The sequence below is a fragment of the Ictalurus punctatus genome, chromosome 6 (genome assembly GCF_001660625.3).
Source record: "Ictalurus punctatus breed USDA103 chromosome 6, Coco_2.0, whole genome shotgun sequence".
NCBI lineage: Eukaryota > Metazoa > Chordata > Actinopteri > Siluriformes > Ictaluridae > Ictalurus > Ictalurus punctatus.
Window position 1 is genome coordinate 30,346,130 of NC_030421.2, and position 22,762 is coordinate 30,368,891.

At 36.4% G+C, this 22,762-nt stretch overlaps 2 protein-coding genes across 8 annotated transcripts in view; both read left to right on the forward strand.

Annotated features, from left to right (window-relative positions):
* trpm2 (transient receptor potential cation channel, subfamily M, member 2) overlaps nt 1-16,923 on the forward strand; it is a 31,398-nt gene extending 14,475 nt beyond the window's left edge. The window contains exons 20-35 of the mRNA XM_017469195.3: nt 62-180; nt 334-472; nt 739-910; nt 2,912-3,092; nt 6,930-7,111; nt 7,333-7,465; nt 8,674-8,755; nt 9,611-9,698; nt 9,911-10,062; nt 10,202-10,254; nt 10,389-10,418; nt 10,575-10,661; nt 10,984-11,053; nt 11,654-11,761; nt 13,854-13,973; nt 15,645-16,923. Coding sequence (XP_017324684.1) covers nt 62-180; nt 334-472; nt 739-910; nt 2,912-3,092; nt 6,930-7,111; nt 7,333-7,465; nt 8,674-8,755; nt 9,611-9,698; nt 9,911-10,062; nt 10,202-10,254; nt 10,389-10,418; nt 10,575-10,661; nt 10,984-11,053; nt 11,654-11,761; nt 13,854-13,973; nt 15,645-15,761 — 1,833 coding nt within the window. The 3' untranslated portion in view covers nt 15,762-16,923. The remainder of the gene's footprint in view (nt 1-61; nt 181-333; nt 473-738; nt 911-2,911; nt 3,093-6,929; nt 7,112-7,332; nt 7,466-8,673; nt 8,756-9,610; nt 9,699-9,910; nt 10,063-10,201; nt 10,255-10,388; nt 10,419-10,574; nt 10,662-10,983; nt 11,054-11,653; nt 11,762-13,853; nt 13,974-15,644) is intronic.
* A 2,400-nt stretch (nt 16,924-19,323) lies between these two features.
* Nucleotides 19,324-22,762, forward strand: part of si:ch211-45c16.2 (mitogen-activated protein kinase kinase kinase 13) — a 53,635-nt gene continuing 50,196 nt past the window's right edge. For 5 of the 7 annotated variants that reach the window (XR_008396607.1, XR_008396608.1, XM_017470485.3 and 2 more), the window contains exon 1: nt 19,324-19,461. The gene's annotated coding sequence lies outside the window, so the exon portion shown is untranslated. The remainder of the gene's footprint in view (nt 19,462-22,762) is intronic. The other 2 variants (XM_017470487.3, XM_017470486.3) reach the window with 2 other exon arrangements.

Below are 22,762 nucleotides of genomic sequence, written 5' to 3' on the forward strand. Positions count from 1 at the left end.
TGAGTATTTATGGAGGTTGCAGCTTTTTTTCTCACTTGTTCTCATGTCTCCTTTTGCTTAGCTCTTCTATGATTTTAATGGGTTTAAACTTTGGAAGAAAATGAATATGTATATTAAAGACTCATGGAACATTTTGGACATGTTGTCCATATTGCTCTTCATCACCGGCCTGGTTTGCAGGTCAGCTTCACAGACACTAAAAGCAATTACATAATCATCTAGATGTTTTCCTTCTCTTGTTATTGTAAATAGTTGTATTAGATCAAAGTACAAGTGATCATATGAGCTTACAGCCTTAAGTTAAGTTGATAAGACCCTTTATCTCTCCTCCAGGCTCCAGGCCTCGAGTACAGTGTTCTATGTGGGGAAAATCATCCTCTGCATCGACTTCATCATTTTCAGTTTGCGCCTGATGGCTATCTTCACCATCAGCAAGATCTTAGGACCTAAGATTATCATTGTCAGGAGAATGGTGAGAATAACATAACATTGTGTGTGATTTTATTTGTATAGCACTTTTATTGTCAAAAAGCAGCTTTACAGGAATAAAGGTATAGATTTAGATGGCTAATCCAGATGCAACAGTGGTAAGAACTCCATGAAAGTTTGCTCATCTGCTTTTCATATAAAGAGAGTGATTCTTTTATGTACTTCCAACATAAAACACAAGTTATGGATACTCATACATTGTGAGGTGATTGATTTAGTCTTTCTTTACCTCTCTTTCTCTCTCTGTAGATGATGGATATGTTCTTCTTCTTGTTCCTGCTCAGTATCTGGGTGGTCGCCTATGGCGTGGCCACACAGAGTATCCTGATTGAGAATGAGGACCGAATTAACTGGATTATACGTGGTGCTGTCTATGAACCCTACCTCATCATATTTGGGAACATGCCTGACAGTGTGGACAGTAAGCAAAAAGTTACAAATTCCATTCCAAAAGAGCTGTTACAGGAGCAATTAGGAATTGTTGACTAATTGTAAAGACTCACGACCAATTAATACATACATTTTTTCCAATTACTGTTGTTAGTCAAAAGGATGACACTCAGGTCACACGGATTCTACAGTGGAGTTTCTTATATTCGTGAATTGTCCACGCCAGTATTTGCACTTAACTTCACTTTCCACAATGCACCTCTCCTACAAACATGGATACTTTGGGCTACAACACCCACACGCCACGTTCATTGTCACGTTCACAGTCACCCGATTACTGATTGTACTCACTGGACCTTCACCTCGTGAAGTATTCGTTCAGCTCTGGGTATTCACCTAACGTAACTAGTGTGTTATCATGTTTCTGGATTTTTGCCTTGATCTTGGACAATCTGTTTGCACATCGCGTGACCCACTGCCTGTTCCTTGTTTTTGAATTTTACATAGTGTATTGGATTTGTTTGCTATTGCCAGTTGTTTTAAAGTGCACCTATTATGGTTTTTCAGATATTACCTTTCATGTAGTGTGTTAGAGAGCTGTTTGTGAATGTATAAAAATCTGCAAAGTTTAAAAAAATCAAAGTGCACGACAAACTGAGTTATCGACTCCCAAAAGAAGGAACCGATTCTGAAGGGCTGAAACGAGTCGTTAGTAATTCCAGACTTACTTCCTGTACTAACCTATGTAGGTTTGTAACAAAACCCCCCGCTTCTGGTCTTCATTGGCTGCTCGCGAACAGACAGAGCTGAAACTTGTTATGGTAGTGGGCGTTTCCTTTTTGAAACACACTGACAATGGTAGACCAATCACAACAAATTGGCACATGTGACCAGTCAGAGCAGAGTATGCTCTCTGAAAGGAGGCGTTTAGAATGAATCCTTTAGAACAGATCATTGAATGAGTCGTTTGTGACACTGGGGGAAGAAAAGGTAATGCTGCCGTTTAAATTATGAGCACATTAAACTGACCTTGGATGCATATAAATTTATTGTATGAGACCTTTAAAACAAAATTAGGCACGTTTCAAAACCATAATAGGTGCGCTGTCTGCAGTTGACGCCATCTCTGTTGCCTGACAATTGGTTCGTTTTAAAAAGTCATATTTTTATCCTTTTATGGTTACATTATATGTTGTTGGCTGTCCACACAACAAGCTCATGTTAGCAATTACATTACAGCAGCTATAAACAATCAGTTCCTTACTAGCCTCTTGTTTACTTTTACGGCATTAGGGAGACGCCCTTATCAAAAGTGACTTACATTTAGCTCATTTATACAACTGTGCAGTTGACGGTTAAGGGCCTTGCTCAAGGGCCCAGCAGTGACAGCTTAGCAGTGTTGGAATTTGAACTCATAACCTTCCAATCAATAGACCAACATCTTAACCACTGAACTACCACTGCCCTCTTGTTTCTTCCCATGTAGGCAACATGCTTTATGTATGCCTGTTAAAATCGCTGACACTGGAGACTCCTTCTAAAAATGCTAAATAAACGGCTCTTTACAGAAAACTTCATCATATATTAACTTTGTAAAATAACAGCAAGTCTGTACTCCATTTGTTATTGGGGTTAGATTAGATGTGGATTGCCCACTATACACATCTGTATTAGCTGTTACTAGAGCCTACTAGATTGACTGCATTGATATAAAGCAATGAATTGGTTTCACCTTCTGACCAATCAGAATCAAGAATTCAAGACTGCTGTGCTACAAGAAAAAATAGCACACTCAAAAATTGACATATTGTTTTCTACCCCTACTTTGCACATAGCATAAGTCACAAAATTATTCTTAGTAATTCAGCCATAACACACCCATTTTGAATATGCAATGTATCCCAATTATTTTGGATCTTATAAAAAATCCTTGTAAATTGGCGCCTAAATATGTAGTTTGTTTCTCAGTAGATAATGTTAGAAGTTGTGATTTCTGACATTCCTAAGCACTCTTTGTGTTTGTGTGGTCCAGACACCAAATTTGACATAAACAGTTGCAGTATAAATGGCTCTGATCCTCTAAAGCCCAAGTGTCCAGTGCTGAACAGTGACAACAGCCCAGCCTTTCCTGATTGGCTGACCATCATCATGCTGTGTATTTATCTTCTATTCGCCAACATCCTGCTCCTCAACCTACTCATTGCTATCTTCAAGTGAGTATCTGTACTACACATGTAGTACACATGTAGTTATCTACATGCTGCATGTTTTGCTTTGTGTCTTTACAGTGGCCAGTCTGCCATATTGTTGCATAGTTAGCCTTGTCTTTCAAACGTACCATGTGTCTACTGATGTTTTGCTGCATTCCATTCAATTCAGAATATAGGAATATCCCACCTCTTAGTAAAAAACGTGCAGTGGAATGCCACTCGATTTCAGATTTCCAAGTGGTAAACTCGACAAGGTTAAATTCAACAATCCAGACTTCACCAAGAATTGTTGATATGACATTGTTCTGAGAATGGTGACACAAAGGGAGAGTTAGACATTTGTTATGGCTCTATCAAAGGTCGGGTCATAAAACAAAAATAAAATGAATAATCAATGCCCTTCTGGTTCCCAAAATGTCACAGAAAACCAGCTTACATGTTTATTTTGTTAAATACTTGCACATATGCAATAGATAACAATTTACCACCAAAGAGAACAATAAACCTGTCCTATTCACAAACATTTACATAGCCTGAGGCAAAGTGAGGCAAGGTCTAGCCAGGTACAACATATGTTTACCACCACCAAAGAGAACTATAAATCAACATTAGCCATACACAGTCTGAGGCAAAGCGAGGCATGCTCTGGCCTGGTCTAAGCTGGTCTGGGAACAGTGAACGCAGCGGAAGTCTGCCTCATAATTCTACATCTTACTCCTACAGGCAGCACTCCCTACTTATGACCTTTCAAAATGCATTTCTCTGTAGCTAATGGAGGGGAAATAAACACATTCTACATAAGAGGAAGCCAACCAGTCAGGCATTCAGCAAAGCTAATGAACATACAGTACTGTACAAAAGTCTTAGGTACCATGTTTAGTAAAACTTTGTTATCGATTTTTATTTCATGGCTTCGATATTATCGAGTCAGTACAACAACATTTTAGATTTCCAAACATTAGTTTTCCAGCACAAAATTAAATGTTACAGAAAAATGTTTGTATGTCAGTAAAGAAACCAGCATATTAAGTGGTAAGAGACAATTTTCAGACAAAAAACATAATGATGGCTGCTGGATTTTGCTGCAAAAATAGTCAAAGTCTCCAGAAGAACCGTGGCTGGTTCTGCAAGATGCTCAGAATAACTTACAGCTCATTTCCTTATAAAACTGCACTAATTCTATGTGAGATCTTTTTTTTTTTTTAAACAAAGGGTCATCATACTAAATATTGCCTTTGTTTCATTTATTACTGCTTACTGCTCTTTATAGTATTTTTTTTTAAATGGAGAAACATTTAATTCCATTGTTTTTGAAGGGCTCTTTGCTCTACAGCATTTCTTTGCATGTGCCTAAGACTTTTGCACAGTACTGTATATTTTACACTTTAAATGCAGAGACAGCTCTCAGAGAAAGGCAAATGAGTAGATGGAGGTGATGGAAAATGGCCAAGGAGGCCCAAGAACTGCCTTCCCTGCAGAGTTACACAATTAAACAAAACTGTAATTATAGGTCATTTAATTAACAGTGCATTAATTAACAGCTTATTAGCGTAATTATTAAATCTTTAGCATTATGGCCAACACATGTTCCCATGTGAAATCTTTAAATAAGTATTGTTAATTATCAATTGCTGGCAGTGTAATAACCAACCACAAGTACATGTGCAATCTACAATGTAATGTACTCACTGGCATTCCAAGAGGTAAAATGTTTGCCATATAGTGGGAAGATCACAAATCCTGACAATGCCACAGCCATCAAAGATAGTATAACTATAACTGGTCTCTGGGTTGCATGTTGATTTAAGCAACATGAGCCAATCAGGGGCATCTCTGACCATGTACATGTAAGTGAACACTTAGTGCTCTCCTCCAAGCATGTCCAGCTATATCAGGTTGAAAAGAACCAATGATTTTGAGGGAAGATTGTGTTAGCTTATGCCCTCCTCAGGGGATATGGGAACGAATTGGCGATGTCTAATATAGGAAAAACTTAAATAAATTAAAATAAAAGAAAGAAAGAAAACATTAAATTTTAATTTGATTTATTGTAATGAGTCAGAGTTAATGATTCACTGTTTTATGCAATTAATGTCATACAATTGCTGTTGTGTAAGAATTAAAACATTTGTTTAAAAAAAAAATGTAGTTATAAATAGGAATCTGATAATCAACTTGTATTTTAAACTGTGACTCAGAGGCACCAAATTATTCAAAGGTTGTTTTAGGAGAAATACCTACAGTAGGGGAAATAAGTATGGAACGCATCACATTTTTTCAGTAAATATATTTCCTAGGAGGTTATTCACATGTATTTTTTTACTAGACATCAGTATTAAGTCAAGAAATCTGTAAAAATAAAGAATTCACAACATTAAAGTCCATAAATAAAGTTATGTGTAATAAAGTGGAATGACACGGGAAAAAAAGTATTGAACACACTAAGAAAAAGCAGTTCTCCAAGACAAGGAACCAGCTGAAATCCATAAGTAATTATATCTTAATGTATTAATGTATCTGTGCGAATTAATATCTGCTGGGTTAGTAAATTGGTGATCTATAAAAAGGCTTTTCGTTACCAAGGTATCACAAGAAACACCTCATGATGGGTAAAAGCAAAGAGCTCTCCCAAGACCTTCACAACCTTATTGTTGCAAAACATATTAATGGAATTGGATACAGATGTACTGACTCTTCCAGTAAGCACCACTGGGGTCATTATCCGCAAGTGGAAGCAACATCATTGCATCACAGCATCATCACAGCATCATCAACCGGCCACGCACAGGAGCTCCTTTAAAAGATTTTTTACCAGGGAGCCAGAAGAATAGTCAAAAGAGTATCCCAAGAGCCAAGGACCACTCGGACAGAGCTCCAGAAACACTTGAAGGCAGCTGGTACCATCGTCACAAAGAAAACAATAGGCAATGCATTCCACTGCTTCATGCTCACCCTTGCAATACTTCATTACTAAAGAAAAGGCATGTCGAAGCTCGTTTAAAGTTTGCTACAACTCAGATAACCCTTGGACAAGCCTATGAAATACTGGGAGAGTGTAAAATTTAAATTTTACTTTTAAAATTTAAAATGTAACTTTTTATCTGTCATACTACACAACATGTTTGGAGAAGAAATGGCACTGTACATCACCTTAAAAACACTACACCAACAGTGAAGTTTATAGGTGGAAGCATCATGGTGTGGGGCTGTCGGTATTGGCAGACCTTATATGATTGAAGGCACGATGAATGGAGCCCTTTACCAGGAGATTCTTCAGAAGAATCTGCTGCTATCCACCAGGATGATGAAGATGAGATGTGGGTGGACCTTCCAGCAGGACAACGATCCAAAGCATACAGCAAAGGAAACTCTCAGTTGGTTTCAGATTTTAAAAAACAAGGTGTTAGAATGGCCCAGTCAATCACCTGACTTGAATCCAATTGAACAAGATTTAAAGACAATATGTTTAGAAGAATGAGCCAAAATCACACCTGAATTCTGCGGCCCATTAATTTCTTCATACAGGAAGCGTCTTGAAACTGTCATTACAAACAAAGGCTTCTCTACTAATTATTAAATAAATTTCAGTTAGCGTGTTCAATATTTGTTCCTGCATCATTTTGCTTTATCACACATAACTTTATTTGTGGACTTTAATGTTTGGATTACTTATATGTGCGGATTTCTTGAATTTAATACCAAAGTTTGGTGAAAATTTCATGTGAATAGCCTCATAGGAAATATATTTACTGAAAAAAATTCTGACTTGTTCAATACTTATTTCCCCCCCATTGTAAGTGTCCATATGTCTGTTAAAATTTGCTCTGCTCTGTGCCACAGTTACACATTTCAGGAGGTGCAAGACAATACAGATAAAATCTGGAAGTTTCAACGTTATGAGCTGATTAAAGAGTACCACAGCCGCCCTTCTCTACCTCCACCCTTCATCCTCCTGAGCCACATTTACATCTTCATCAGACGTGTGCTCCTGCGACGTACCCCTCAGAAACATATGATCTTCAGTGAGCACTTATTAAACTATAAAATACTTAGAAAGAATGATGAAAAGAGAAAATCTAAAACCAGCTATCCTGTTTTTTGTGAATCTAAAACATGTTACCTCTAAGTTATTATAGTGCTACTATAATGTTTATAATGGTATATACAGACACAAAATGGACAAAGGTGCTGGAACTCAAATGGACTTCAGTAGTAAGGCTAAATGCTCACGTGTTGTATACAGGACAGGAGCTGGATCAGACAGAAGACGAGGAGTTGATGTCATGGGAGTCATTCATGAAGGAAAACTATCTGGCATCTTTACAGCAGGACAGTAGCCAGAGTATGGAGCACCGCTTGGAAATCACCGCAGAAAAGTAAAGCCTATTATTCAACACATTTTTCTTTAGTACTTGACTTTCAGCATTGTTCCAAAAAGACATTCATATGATCCAGGGCAAAACCTTACGTCCAACCATTTCCTGAACCATCAGTGAATATCTGCAATACAATAGATACCCATAACCACAATATAATAGTGGCCAAAGCCCAATATGAAATAAAACATAATATATCCATCCATCCATCCATCCATCTATTTACGATCGAGTCAAACATGCTAAGTACTACATCCACTATCATATTTATTTCAGATACACGTAAGTTACTGGGGGAATCATAAGTCCAGAGAACAATGAATTATTCTCTTAATTTAATGTGTAATAGAGGAGAAAATGATTTGGTATATAGGAAGACTGATGTAATAGGGGCCATATAAAAACAAATTAGGGAATAAAACATGATGGGGCATACTGTTATTGAACAGTTGTGTGATGTGGCACCACATGAAGTGGACTCCAAAGTTTTATCACTCCAAAGTTGATTATTTTCAAATAACAGCACATCCTGAAGTGTTTTATTTCTCTTAGAACACAGCAATTCACCAACGCTAACAATGATTGGCTTATTTATTAAAGAACTACATAAGTATCATACATTTGATCCATTTATAGTTACTTTTAATATACTAGAATGTCCATAAAATAAAGTAGTTCTCTCTTTTTCTCTCTTGAAGTAAAATAAATGCAGAATGCAACTTCATGTTACCGAGAAACCACAAAACTCTCCATCCTCAAAACAATCCAGTGTCTGAAAATTTAGAGTACAAAGTGCAAATCTAAAAAAAATGTAGACTGTTACAAAGGATGGACACTGCTTTTCACAGATAAATTTCACCATGTCAACAATTATGCACATTTTTAAAAGTCTATGTGATTTATGTGGAACGTCCTCCACACATTATTATACAGTGATCTGTTATTTGCTTTGCTTTGCGGTACTGTCAGAGCTACTGTTATAGAAATTAGATCAACACCTTCTGCAGCACTGTGGTATAAGAACAAATCTGGCATTGCTTATGCCACAGGCTCCTGGGCTAAGGCCATGCTTGTCATGTGTTTTTAATGTAACTATATAACATAAGCAGCTAATTTATGATGAATCCCAGTAAGCTCTTTGAGTTTGGAAAGCAGTTTTATTTGGTGATGCTATTTAGGCTAATTTAAACATTTATATTCTTTTTCAGAGTTGGAACCATGTCCGAAATAATAGAGCAAGGACAAGAATGGGGTTCTGTGTCAAAAAGGCTGGGCCTGTTGGAGGAGCAGGTCTGAAATCAATTAAATTAAATCAATTAAAATTAAATTAAATTAAATTAAATTAAATTAAATGCATTAGAGAAAGAGTCTCCAGATCTGAACTTGATAACATATTGTCTAGTATCATTAAGCTACATCTGTGTTTTGCCAATCACCAGCAACCGATTTTAAACTAAGATGTAGTCTAAATAAATCAGATGCTTTTTTTCTATTGTAGTACTTTGTCAAACTTTCATTTGAAACCATTATAGAGTTTATTCGAATTTCTATAGAAATACACCATATGGCCAAACATCTGTGCACACCTGACCATCACACTCATATGTGGGCTTTCACAAAAGTGAGGAATGCCAGAAAGTTGGAAGCATACATACAACTGTATAGAATGCCTTTGTATGCTGTAGCATTACAATTTCCCTTCACTGGAACTAAGAGACTCAAACCTGTTCCATCATGACAATGTCCCTGTGGCAAAGCGAGCTCCATGAAAATTTGGTTTACCAAAATGGGAGTGGAAGATTCTAGTGGCCTGCACAGAACCCTAACCTCAACCACACTGAACACCTTTGGGATGAACTGGTATGCTGACTGCACCTCAGGCAGTTAAACCCCTGACATCCTAATGCTGTTTTTGCAGAACGAGCAGTTTCCAATCAGCCACATTCTGAAGTCTAGTGGTAAGTCTTCCCAGAATAGTGGACATTATTGTAACAGTAACCAGGGAAACAACTCACTTTTAATGAACATGGTTTTGGATTGGGATGTTCAACCAATACATATGGATGTTATTGTCAGGTGTCTGCAAACCTTTTGGCCGTATGGCCAATGTAGATGCTTAAGAAACTGACTATTTTTTTCTGATAGGTTTGTCAGTCAGCTAAAGCACTACAGTGGATCATGGACACCCTTAAATCTCAGGGTCACCAATCCAAACAGGAGGCTCCTATAATGGGTATGATTGTTGCTTTTCTACTCTTTGCAAGGTTTTATACTTGTACAGTCTTTAATGATCACATTCCTCTTTGAAAATAAACAAAACTCCACATTTTTGTAATCTACACTCAATATGTAATCTCCTCCATGTTTGATTTAAATTGAATAGCACTGGAGCGTCATGCAGTGAGCCGATCAGATTTGTAAAGCTTCCCATCCTTTTGTTTTCAGCGAGTGTCGCAATCACTAACACCGACCCTTCAGAATCAACTGAGCAGGAAGCAGAACGGGAGAAAACTTATCATGTCTATGCCCGCCAGCTTTATTATCCTGGTAGCGATGTTAAACGCTTTCCGGTTCCACTGGAAAAAGTGCCCTGGGAGGTGCCTGAGCATAAATTCAGCTACACGAGAACATCACTAAGCATATTTGATAGTTTTTATCTGATCATATTATTTACTTGTGCATATATTTGTGCACGAGTATGCACTTGGAGTAATCTTAGAAACTGTTCTGTTATAGGTCGACTTCTCTATTTATGATCCTGCAATTTACAATCAAGAGAATATGCAAGCGTAAGTCCTTACGGCACATCCTCCATGTTCAAACTTGAAAGAAACTGTCACTCTTGTATTGTATTGCTTATTTCATCTTGGCAAACGTTTTCTATATCTTATATCTTATATCTATATCTTGTTTCTCTAAACAGCTCGGACATTTTATCTTTAGACACATACAGGTAAGACATTCTTCCCAATCTAAATTAACATAAAAATATGTAAACATTTAAGTCTATTACACTTAATTTTTATCTGTTAATTTGCCTCTGGGTTGTTAATTTAATCTAACAAAAAAAATATATATATATTTTACATAATTATATTTGAATTTACAGGAACCCTAAAGGACGGACAGGATTAAAGGGACAAGGGGCTCATAAAAATCTTGGCCCGAACGAGATTATATATCCAGTTATCACAAGGTAAACCTGAAGCATTAACACCCAACCCAGTTCTTCAGGAGTGTTGTGCATTCTGAGATGCGTTTCTGTTTGCTACGCTTGTAAAGACTGGTTCTTTAAATTAGCATAACCTTCCTGTCAGCTTAAGCCAGTCTGGCCTTTCTGTTCTGACGTCTCTCATCAACAAGGCATTTCTGCACACAGAACCCCTGCTCACTGGACTGGTGTTCCCAAATTTTATGTAATATTATGACCACCTCATTAAATGTTAGTTCATGGAGGGTGTATGAGTGTTGGAGTTTAGAGGATTGCACTGTAGCTCATGTTATTTTGTTTTCTGTAGAAATGAGGGCTCACAACTGCAATTCTTGGCTGTATGGGATGAGTCAGAAAGGTGCTGGACATTCCCCGGGGTGAGAAATTGCCCAGTCTTATTTTTAGGGCCACAGCACTTCACTTAACAAACCAGATTTAACTCCTTAGCTAACTGCACGGCAATTTATCATTGGCTGACATGTCATATGACATATTAGAAGATGGAAATGCAAAAATCATTATGACTGTGGCTCTCTAGATCATGGGTTTGCACTTCTGCTATAATCTGCAACTCAGTTTGTTTGTGCAACAGTTTGTAATTTCTATCATTTCTTACTGTAGTAACTGTATAGAAAATAAATTCATGAGAATACCTACCTTTATGTTTATGTACGTATCTTACAGGGCATTTTCAATTATTTCAGTACTTCGGTACTTTAAAAGCACCTACTGTAAAATCTAAAAGTAAATTAAGATGTTAACCATTTACCTCATATCTATCTTCATTTGTAAATTATTGATTTCACTTCTGTGCTGCTAAGAAGTTCTTCATTGGCTCTTTAAACCTGATGATTCAACGTACTTAATCCTGTTTTTAAAGCTAGGTTTTTATCGCTGAAAGTTATGTATGTAATGAAAAATCATCTTTAGGTTTTGGTGTGTAAATACTTCATAAATGCTGTGTGGACTCTCTCTAGGGCCCTGTCCAGCCTGGTGAGCTCTTACCTGACAGACTAGAAACTGCGCTAGGAAAGAATCTATCCCAGGAAATTAAAGCCAAAATAAAATCAGGAAGCCACACTGAGGTGAGTGTTACATAAATACTACAGTTAATATTTTATATACTGTAGACCACAAGCATTCAGTACAAATCAGTCCAAATGCAGCCTTACTCTACTTGTGTGTGAAATACATCAGCGTAAATATAGCCTGTACATGAGGGTTAGAAATCAGTATACACATGATATACACTCACCATCCACTTTAATAGGAACATCTGTTCACCTGTTCATTTATGCGGTTATCCAATCAGCCAATCACGTGGCAGCAGCACAATGCATACATTTGCACTCTCTCTAGAGAGATCAGCAGTTTCTGAAATACTTGAATCACCTCATCTGGCACCAACAACCATGCCACGGGTTAAAGTCACACAGATCACATTTTTTCCCCTATGCTGATGTTTGATGTAAACATTAACTGAAGTACTTGACTCTGCATGATTTTATACAATTTGCTGCTGCCACATGATTGACTGATTGGATAACTGCATAAATGAGCAGATGTACAGGTGTTCCTATTAAAGTGGATTGTATAGGGGTTGTAGTGGGTGCATTTGTACTCTATTGATGGGCCACCATCATTTGAGGATGCGCTGTATGAGAAATTTGTTAAAAGAGCCAATTCAACAAGAAATGGTCAACACTGAAATATGCATTCACACTTTCATCTTTAGTAAGCACTTTATTCTGCTCAGGGTGGATCCAGAGACTAGATCCAGATCCAGAAACACTGGGAATGAGGCTAGAATATATCCTGATTGGGAAAAGTCAAAAGAGAAATATTTACAGAATAAATAGGAGTATATATATATTACATTTCAACGATTCAAACGCCACCCAAAATGTTCCATTTTTGCACACCTGCTTTATTAATGCCTTTTTAATATTTGTTCAAGCCTATGTTGCCAACAAATAATTATTTACTGTATACATATAGCTGGTTTACAAAAAGCTTTTACCTAGCAAACTACTAGAAAGCTTGTTGTACACAATCAAATAAAGTTTTATAAATAACCTTAATGCATCATTTGTTGGCTTTCTTTGTGAAATGTCTTTTTTTGTGTGTTATCCATGAATGTTCATTAATTGTTGCACAGTATTAGTTTTGCATTGTTGATTTAAATATGTATCAGTTTTGTAGCTCTGCGGTGTACTTTTATTTGAATGTATTGCGCAATCTATTTGGTTGTTTGAGATCGGTAGATTTTTGTTAGTCTCCTTGTACAGTGCAGATGCATTATGGATAAACTGTATGGAAATGTACAATTCAGTGTCCTAATCCAGTCCTGACCTTATATTTATACTTATTAATGTATTTTCTGAATGTTTCTCTATATGATCCATATCAGGCATGTTAAGCTCATTTTAGATAACAGGCCACATTATACATAGTCCAGTGTCGAAACAAATATATTTGGTGTCTAATAACACAATAACAACTCTCCTTTAATATGTTCATTTATAAGCTATCTTCATTTATAAGTTATCTGACAGGTAAGCACTCAGTGCACAAATGGATTAAACATCTACTTCACCCAAAGCATGTAATGTTGTAATATATATTGGGATCATGAGCCTTGAATGTAAACAAATAACCCAAATGAGCACCTCTAAATGAGTTATTTTGTTTGTTTGTTTGTTTGTTTGTTTGTTTTTTAGCTTGCTAATGAAGAAGTACACATATTCAACCTCTGTGTTTATGGCCCTGACTGTACTGCACTATTTTACCCTTAGTGGAACAACAGAGATTTTCAGTTCAATTGAGGTTCACAAAACAGTTTTAATTCAGAACATGGATCATAAATTATTAATTAATTAAGTAAGCAGGACTACAACCTTTCTATGTGTCGTATGTTCAACACCACTGATCTACAATATATACATTTTAGAAGTGCACATATAACTGCATTCAGAGAGCAAAAGTTGATCCTGTTATTAAACCAACTTTTAATTTATTGTTGCCATTACAAAATGACCATATTGGGTGTGAAGAAGCTAAAGAATAAACTTGTGTAGAAAAACATTACTTTGTAATTGATCCAGTGCCAAAATGCATAATTTTGCTTTATTTGATTTAAGAAGGAATATTAAGAAGGATGTTTGATGTCTGTTCTAGGTCTGTAAAGGTTATGTAGATGACAGCCGGAACACTGATAATGCCTGGGTGGAAAGCACTGTAATAACAGTTCACCTCAAAGATGAGTGGAGTCTCATGATGCGGGGTGGTGGTGATGAGGTAAAGAGCTTTTACTCTCATCCTCTACATTGACTCACCTAAAGTTCACGTTTAATTCTTATTTAACATTGAAGCATTGTATATTCAGTATACAGCACTGCGATACAATGACATTCTTACTGACGTACAAACAGTATCGGGTGTCTATGACATTTGTACATGCAACACAAATATACAGTCCTCCAAGAGACATAGTGCAAGAGGAAGGGAGGGGGATACTGCATGTAGTTTACTGCATATCACACACACATATATATATATATATATATATATATATATATATATATATATATATATATATATAAAATAAGAGGGATCATTAAAAATTGCATTTAGTTTTTTATTTAGTCCTTACCTGAATAAGCTATTTCATATAACAGATGTTTACATATAGTCCACAAGGCACAATAATAACTGAATTTACACAAATGACCCAGTTCAAAAGTTTACATACTTTTGATTCTTAATACTGTGTGTCGTTACCTGGATGATCAACGACTGTGTTTATGTTTTGTGAGAGTTGTTCATGAGTACCTTGTTTGTGCTGAGCAGTTAAACTGCCCACTGTTCTGTTGCTTTTCCAGCATCTTATGCTTATTTGACCCATTTCTAACAGCAGCTATATGATTTTGAGATCCATTTTTTCACACTGAGGACAATCGAGGGACACTACAAAATATCCAAACATTCACTGATGCTCAAGAAGGCAACACGACACATTAAGAGACATGGGGCATAAAATTGTGAACAGGTTGATGGGTGTAAATTTTATTCTTTTGTCTTCTGGGAAACATGTAAATATATATATATATATATATATATATATATATATATATATATATATATATATATATATATATATATATAATAACACTGTGTTACCTTCTTGAGCATCAGTGAATGTGTGCACATTTTGTAATAGTTGTGTACGAGTCCCTCAGTTGTCCTCAGGACAAACAAGGGACTCAGGCCAAACAATGGACTCGTTGATCGTCCAGATCACGACACACAGTATTAAGGATAAAGGATATGTAAACTTTTGAACTGGGTCATTTGTGTAAATCCATTTATTATTGTGTCCTGTGGACAATGTTGTAAACATTAGTTATGTGAAATAGTTTATTCACGGCAATACTAAATGAAAACAAAATGTAATTTTAATGATCCCTCTTATTTAAAAAAAAACAACAACAAAAAACTTTCTGCAGATTCTGCAAGGCGTATGTAAACCTATGACCTCAACTATATAATATTAATTCTTAACAGTATTCTTGATTAAGCTTTGCACAGAAAAAACTTTCTCAACCAGCTTCATGAGGCAGCTTCACACACAAGTTCCCCAATAGGCTGAGCTCCTCACTACTTCTCCTAAGTTTTTAATTACTACTTGTTTGGGGAAATAAAGCAATTTAAGTAGTAAAAAAAAAAAACCCATTAAGTAAAAACAACCTTTATAATAATACATTTATATTCAGAAATAAATGCATACATGGACATACTGAACATTTCACTATTTACAATTGTCTTCAAAACAACTTTCAAACAAAATAAATAAGCATTTAATTTACAATATCTTTAAGACAATATAAAACATTTATTCAATTGAGCGTAACTGATTTTTTTTTTTTTTGACTGGTACTGTATATAGAATATAATGTACTCTCTCTTTAGTCTCTTAGCAGCACTGAGAAACTTGAGTGGCAGGAGGTGAGCGGCAAAACACCTGTAAATCCATATCAGCGAGAAGCTCTCTGTACCATTGCCCAAAAACACAACATTAAGTTCTAAGGAAACTTCAGACTCTCAGGAAAATGGACAAACAGATGCTTCCTCTCCAAACTGTGTACCTGTTGTGGGAATTCAGTAGTAGCAAATCTGCACCTATACTGTTCTGTAACTGTTTGCACATTTGCTAATGAACTAATCATTCAACTTTAGTACAACAGTAAATATTGATAAAATAACATCAAAGAAAGCTTATTAATAATCATGATCATCATAAATATAAATAAATGAAATCTAAAATGTGCAGGTCATATACAGTGAGGAATAAAATTATTTAAACCACCTAAAAGCATTGTATAATAATAATAATAATATATAACCCAGTATACTCAGTACAGAAGAATTCATCTCTCAGAGATTATGTGAGATTACAGATACTATAGAGGTTAGCACATGAAATTTTGCACTATTACTGTTGGATGTTTAAGTTGAATTCACCGTTTTTGGCCTTTAGGGACAATCTATTTTTCCCCTTTTGTTTCATTTCCAATTATAAGAAACTAACAGTGTGTTAGTTCTCCAGTTAAAAGTCATTTGAGCATTAGCCAAAGTATCCAGTGTAGCATAGTCTTCACAATCACATAAGCAGGATCTGAACTGTGACTTTGTACATCAGCTAATCAGGTAGAATCTTCTCATCTGGATCTTAAGCAAAACTTAAAGCTAAGATAAACTGCATACCTGAGCCTTAATGGACTTCAAACCATTTTAGTGCTATGACAGGCTGCAAAACCTGAGAAAATGTTTCACAAATGTTTTACTCATGTTGTGATGATCATTTAACTAAATTATTTGTTTCTAGAATGGAAAGTTAGGCCTTTGATCTACATTGAGGACACAAAGTATAGGGCAGGGTTCATTTTCATTTCTTAATCCGAGGTTTTACAATAGCAGTTATGGGAATAGACTTGATGTTATTGATTGTCAGAATGGCAGTATTTCAGCATGTTAGCAGACAATGAACTGAAAATTGAATGTGTTTGCCTGGCTGCTGCGTACAAAACCAAAACTGTTTCTTTTTCTGTGCTCAGGATTTTTTTTATGGTATAATCAGACATGAATGCAACAATATACAATCCTTAGAGTATCTACTGTAACCTTAGTAAGGTCACTATGAACATGTGGAAACTAACTGGCATGTGTGTGTGCAAATAAAACATTTTTGTGAAACCAGTTCAGTGTTGCATCATTTTTGTTATAATTGCACCACAGTAATTTTTCTTACTTTATTTTTTTTAATCACTTGAGTTTTGCTTGATTACTTCAAACTGACATAAATAAAATTCAGCAAGCTCCTAATGATAAAAATGACCATATTGTACATGAATCAGGTCCAGTATTGGGTTCATTTCCAGTTACACAGCAAAATGTCCAGTGTTGAATTAATATCTACAGTGTTGAATTGATGTTTAATTAACATTTATATTTAGTCATTTCGCAGAGACTCTTATCCAGAGCAACTTTCAAAACATGCAAACAATTAAATGAGCAGCAACACAAAGCTATCAATCAAATCAGTTTTTTCAAGGTTATTTCAGACGATTTGGTATCTTCCAGGAAGAACTGTTAGAAAAGCAGTCTGATATCTTCTGAGCAAGTTAGGAGGTTGATGGAGGAAAAAAGATGTAAACTTGTGCATCATTGGCATAGCTGTGATAAGAGAAGCCATGAGAACTGACCAGAGCCCAGTGATTTAGTAGAAAGGAAGATTAAGAGTGGACTACGAACTGAACCCTGAGGGATTCCAGTAGTAATACTGGAGTCAAGAGAGCAATAACATTTTTCCAGGGGTATGTTAGTGTAACAGCCCGACTGTGTGAAAATCCCCTGGGGTCTTGCAGCTCTGCCTGGGAGTTTCTGTCACTCTTCAGTTCTACACGACTTCTGCGTTTGATTTTATTTCAATTCATTTCAAATCCGTTTTATTTGTGTAGTGATTTTAACAATAGATATTGTCACAAACCAATTTTGCATAATATTTAGATTCCTAATGGGCAAGCTAGTAAGTCAGTCACAACAGTGGCACAGAAATCTCACTGGGATAACAGGAGGAAGAAACCTTGAGAGGAACCAGACTCAAAAGGGAACTCGTCTTCTTCTGTGTTAAAAGGATGTTCAGTCTGAGTACGTTGTAAAGAATTGTCGGTCTTTATGATTACAGCAGCAGTTCTTAGGTACAAGTCTACATTAAGCAGGTGAGATTATCCACTGAAGAAAGGATGAGACTTGGTCATAAACTGTTTTGGGGAAGTGCAGAAGAAGTATCAAGATTCATCAGGCAGGTTTTTTTTTTTGCCTTTATAGACCTACAGACCTATAGTCTGAGTGTTTGTTCTCGTACTGTAACTTTATGCTGCCCTCTAGTGTATATAATACGAATAATGCCTTTCTGAATGATTTTTTCCCCCCAATGATGTTTATTTGAATTTAATTAAACAATTCACAGGATAATAGATATGCCTGATTCATATAATGAACTTATGCAGTCAAAGTTTCCACCAACGAATTGTCTTGATATTTATATCATCTGGGCACTCGATGCTAAAAAAACATACAGACAATAGAATTTGTAATGGTTTTAACGGTTATAATGGGAATTGTATTGGTTTTAATAAAATTTGTAACAGTCCCTGTGGGTCTCTACTGGTAATGTGTTGCTTTCTATTGGTGGCATGTTAGTTTTAGTGGATACCATTAAGGTCCAATAATGGTAATGGTAATGGTTTTAATGGTTAGCAGATGGTTTGTACTGGTATTTGTAGTATAAACCATTAGAATTTGTTTGATAGTTCCTATTGTGTGTTTTTTGTTTGTTTGTTTGTTTGTTTGTTTTGGTGGTTTCAGTAGGGCTGGCTGCCAAAACAAGGGACAAGTACCTGTGTCCTCTGATTTGGTCCGCAATATGCCAAAACACGCCCCCTGTCGGTACCAACCCGCAGCTGTCACACCGTCAATACTGTATTTAATATTAGCAGAGGAGATGTATTATATGAGAAGAAAAAAAACCTCATAAGCTCAGGCTTTGTTGCACTTAGTCTTTTACAAAATAAAAAAGTGTATCAAATTAAGGAAAATGAAACAATTAGCATAAAAATCCCCAATCAGTTGCTTGTTAGTGAGTAACAATGGCGTTATAATAGCCTGTACATTTATGCATGACAGGAATGAAATGATTTACTTGCTGTTTCAGCTCAGAATATTAAAATATATACAGAAATATATTCATGAGCTAAACCCATTTCTTGGACATAGGTAAAGCTATTTCAACTGCTCTGCTATTGTATAAATTATGGTAGAAAGTGCGTAAAAGTATTTCAGACGTATCAAATCGTTATACATTTTTTTAAACCAGAATGCATGCTTGATATCTATCTGTAGGCTGAATCCCAAATCGCTTCTTTTTTTTTATTGAACCCTATAGTGCACTCCTCAGGGTGTATGAGTCATTATTTTTACCTCCTATTGTATGTAGTGCACTCGTGTAGGGAGTAGGGTACAGTTTGGTTATGCAGCAGTCGTCGCCATCGCGCAACGTTACAGGTGTATAAACGTCAGGAGGAGAAAAAAAATAACACGGAAGTGACGTGGACGCTCACGCGACTTCGAATCAGATTAAACCATCGTATTCACGTAAAAAAAACACCACCACCTAAGCAGGAGGCGAGCTGCTTCCAGACGACGGGAGAGGAGCAGGATTTAATCGGTATGCGCGTATTTTTAGTTTGAAAACCTGATTGTTTCGAGTTTTAATATTTCAGTGGCGTACGTTAGTCGGTTTTGTGTTGATTTTGAGCAGGATTTACATCAGAACCCGGCAGCGCCGGGAGACGTGGAGCTGTGATGTTTTGCATTTTTCTGTTCTGTGTCTCTCTGCTTTCTGTTTCACAATTATTAACCTTTAAGACGCGTTTAAGATTGTGTGTTTATGTTTATATTTATGTTTATGCACCGTTAATGTAGCCTAGTAATTCTCGCATCCCAGTCATTGGTTGGTCGATATAATATGGGGTGGCTGATATGATGGGAAATATCGCGATAACTGGAGGCACGATATTTTCCCCGGTGTTTAGTTTTACTGAGAGCAGAGATGTAGGAAAAGCTACACGTTTAAATATTGTTCTGCTTCTGCGCAGTCTTTTTTGTTGTTGTGAGATATTAAAGTATTTGTGTATAAATTTGAGGAGAAAAATTAAACAATTGACATAAAAAAACTTTAATATGTAATTTGTTGCTTGTTAGCGAGTTAAATGGGGTTTTGAGAGCCTAAACATCCAATAAAACGGATGATGTGCATCTTTAATATATCACCAGATCACTTTAATAATGTTTTTGTGCAGTCCTGCTGATATGTGTTTGTTTACGTTTTGCAAATATCTTCTCTGATGGTTGGCACCTCACAGCTCCGTGGTTCAGACCTGAGCTTTACTGTAGTTCGTGTCTGTGTGGAGTTTCTGTTCATGCTCTCTCTCTGAGCTTGGGTTTCCTCCTTGTTCTCCAGTGACCTCTGACTTGCCAAATTCATGCTAGTATGTGGGTAGGTGCCCCTAGGTGTAAATCAGTCTATATTAATTCTACTGAGTTTTTTTTTTTTTTGTGATTTGTTGGGGCCAAAAATGCTTGATTTTACTGTGTTTGTTTGTTTTTGTTTTTTTACACTTTGAGATGCTATAAAATGTAAAACCGAAGCTGCGTTCTATTACAGTATGGACCTTGATTCGAGGGTCCTGGTCTGATCGAGCAACATATAAATCAAGAGCAAATCTATTCAGCCTAGGTTTAGCAAGGAATGCGCATATTTATTTGCTTCAAAAGATGTAAGGTTGCCTTATTTGAAAATATATAACTAATAATTGAAACTGTTAATAAATAACTTCATAACAAGACCGCATGATGCACTACTTATAGCATACAATACTCTGTAAGTAGTGTATCGTATCCTGTCTGCCTTGTTAAGTCAAGTGTAGTTTTCTTTCTTTTGGCCTCTGTGTACATCATGTATTTATCAGTCCAAGTTTTTCTTTATTATTTTTTTAATTATTGCGGCCTAAAATGCTGTATTTTGCTGCGGCTTTTTCCTTTGTCAAACTTTGCGATTGCAGATTTTTTTGTGTTTTTTTGCAGAAAACTACTTGAATTGGCAAAATTGTGATTTCATGGTCTTTCACTGTGATGATTGTTGGTAAATGAGACCTTTTAGCTGTACTCGCGTTCGACATGTGAATTGAAGAGGGCTTTGGCTGAATGCGCGTCACACGACGCATCTTGGCCCAAATCTGTGGCAATTTTGAAAAACTGCAGGCTCCTCTGATTATTGTAGACTTTGCTTGATTTTTCATAAATTTCTGTGATTTGCAAAATCCTGGAAGGACTGGTGTGTGTGTGTGTGTGTGTGTGTGTGTGTGTGAGTGAGTTAGGGCTGCAACTAATGATTATTTTCATAATCGATTAGTTGGCCGATTTATTTTTCCTATTAATCGGATGGGGGGAACTTTCAGTGCCTTTTTTTTTTCGTTTATTTAAAGTGAAATCCACAAACTGACTGTTAAATATAAACATCAGACTAAAATTTACACAACTGTTTGTCCAATTATATAAGACTGAAAAGAACCCAATACACACACCAAGATATATATTATTAATTTTTATATATATATATGTATGTGTGTGTTTATAATTATTATATAATATAAAATTACTTTTTATGGATGCACAAAAAGCACTGAATTGAACTACGGTCCTAAATTAATAATAAAAACTCCCGTTCACTGCACCTTATGGTTTCTGTTACTCACTGCCTTTAGGCATATTATTTTACTTTTGATCATAGTGTATTAATTAGACATTACAGATCTTACTTGCGCTACACTCTGTATCACCACGTCTACACAGCGCGTGAGGGGCAAAACGCGGCCTCGTTAATGACCTATCACTTTATAAAAAAAAGTTAAACTCATACTGCATATAACGACAGTAAACTTAAATGAAGCTAAACCTTTTAAGCAATTCGCGACAGCATCACTGTTTGTGCTTCCCTGCTACACAAACACCACTTTATACAGTTTGATCTCCGCTGTGTTTAATGTAAAATGCTCCTCTGCCTTAGAGGACTTGGAGGTCGCACACTTTCTTCCTCAGTCACGTCGTGATTTCTCCTCCGTCTCATGGTGACTGAGGTCAACGTTGACAGGAACAGTAAACTGAAGAAAGTCAAGTCATTGTCGGTGACTCTGCTAGCCTAAAGCTAGCAGCGTTGCATTACGTGCGTATGACGTCATACGCCACTGACTAGGAAGTGGCTTATACTTCCGGTTAGTAAAAAAACGCTAGTGATCCATTTGAAATGATCTTACCTAGTACTTCATTTGGGACACGACTTTAGTATTTACTCTCCGATGCATGTTTTCGGAATCGAAGTAATGTAATGAGTAAACATGCCACACGCAGAACAACTAATCGACAATGAGATTAATTGACAATGATTTTCACTATCGATTATTATCCATTTTATCGATTAGTTGTTGCAGCTCGTGTGTGCGCGCGCTCGGGCATGGTGACCTGTGATTGACTGGCATGTAATCCTGGGTGTATTCCCGTCTCACACCCAGTGTTCCTGAGATTCACCGGCTCCAGATTCACCACGAATTCCGTTCTCCGGCTCTATTGCAACCCTGACCAGGATAAAGCACTTAATTAAGATTGATGATGATGATTATGATGATGAGGTTGGTGGAAAAGCAGATTGCATTCAGTTTTAGAGAAAATCCGCACGTTTAACTCTGTTCAAATATTCTACATAATTGAGAGACACAGCTGATGTTAAATATTTTCATTTTCTGAATGAACAACATTGGAAACTTGTGTTACTGGTTCATGGAACAGTCCAATCCCCTGTTGTTCCCCGAAGGCACTCTTATATTGTTCATTTGTGTTCAGTTTGACTTCAGATGCAGGGCTTTCTCTTAACTCAGCGATTCGGTTATCTTCATTACGATCGGATAGATTTC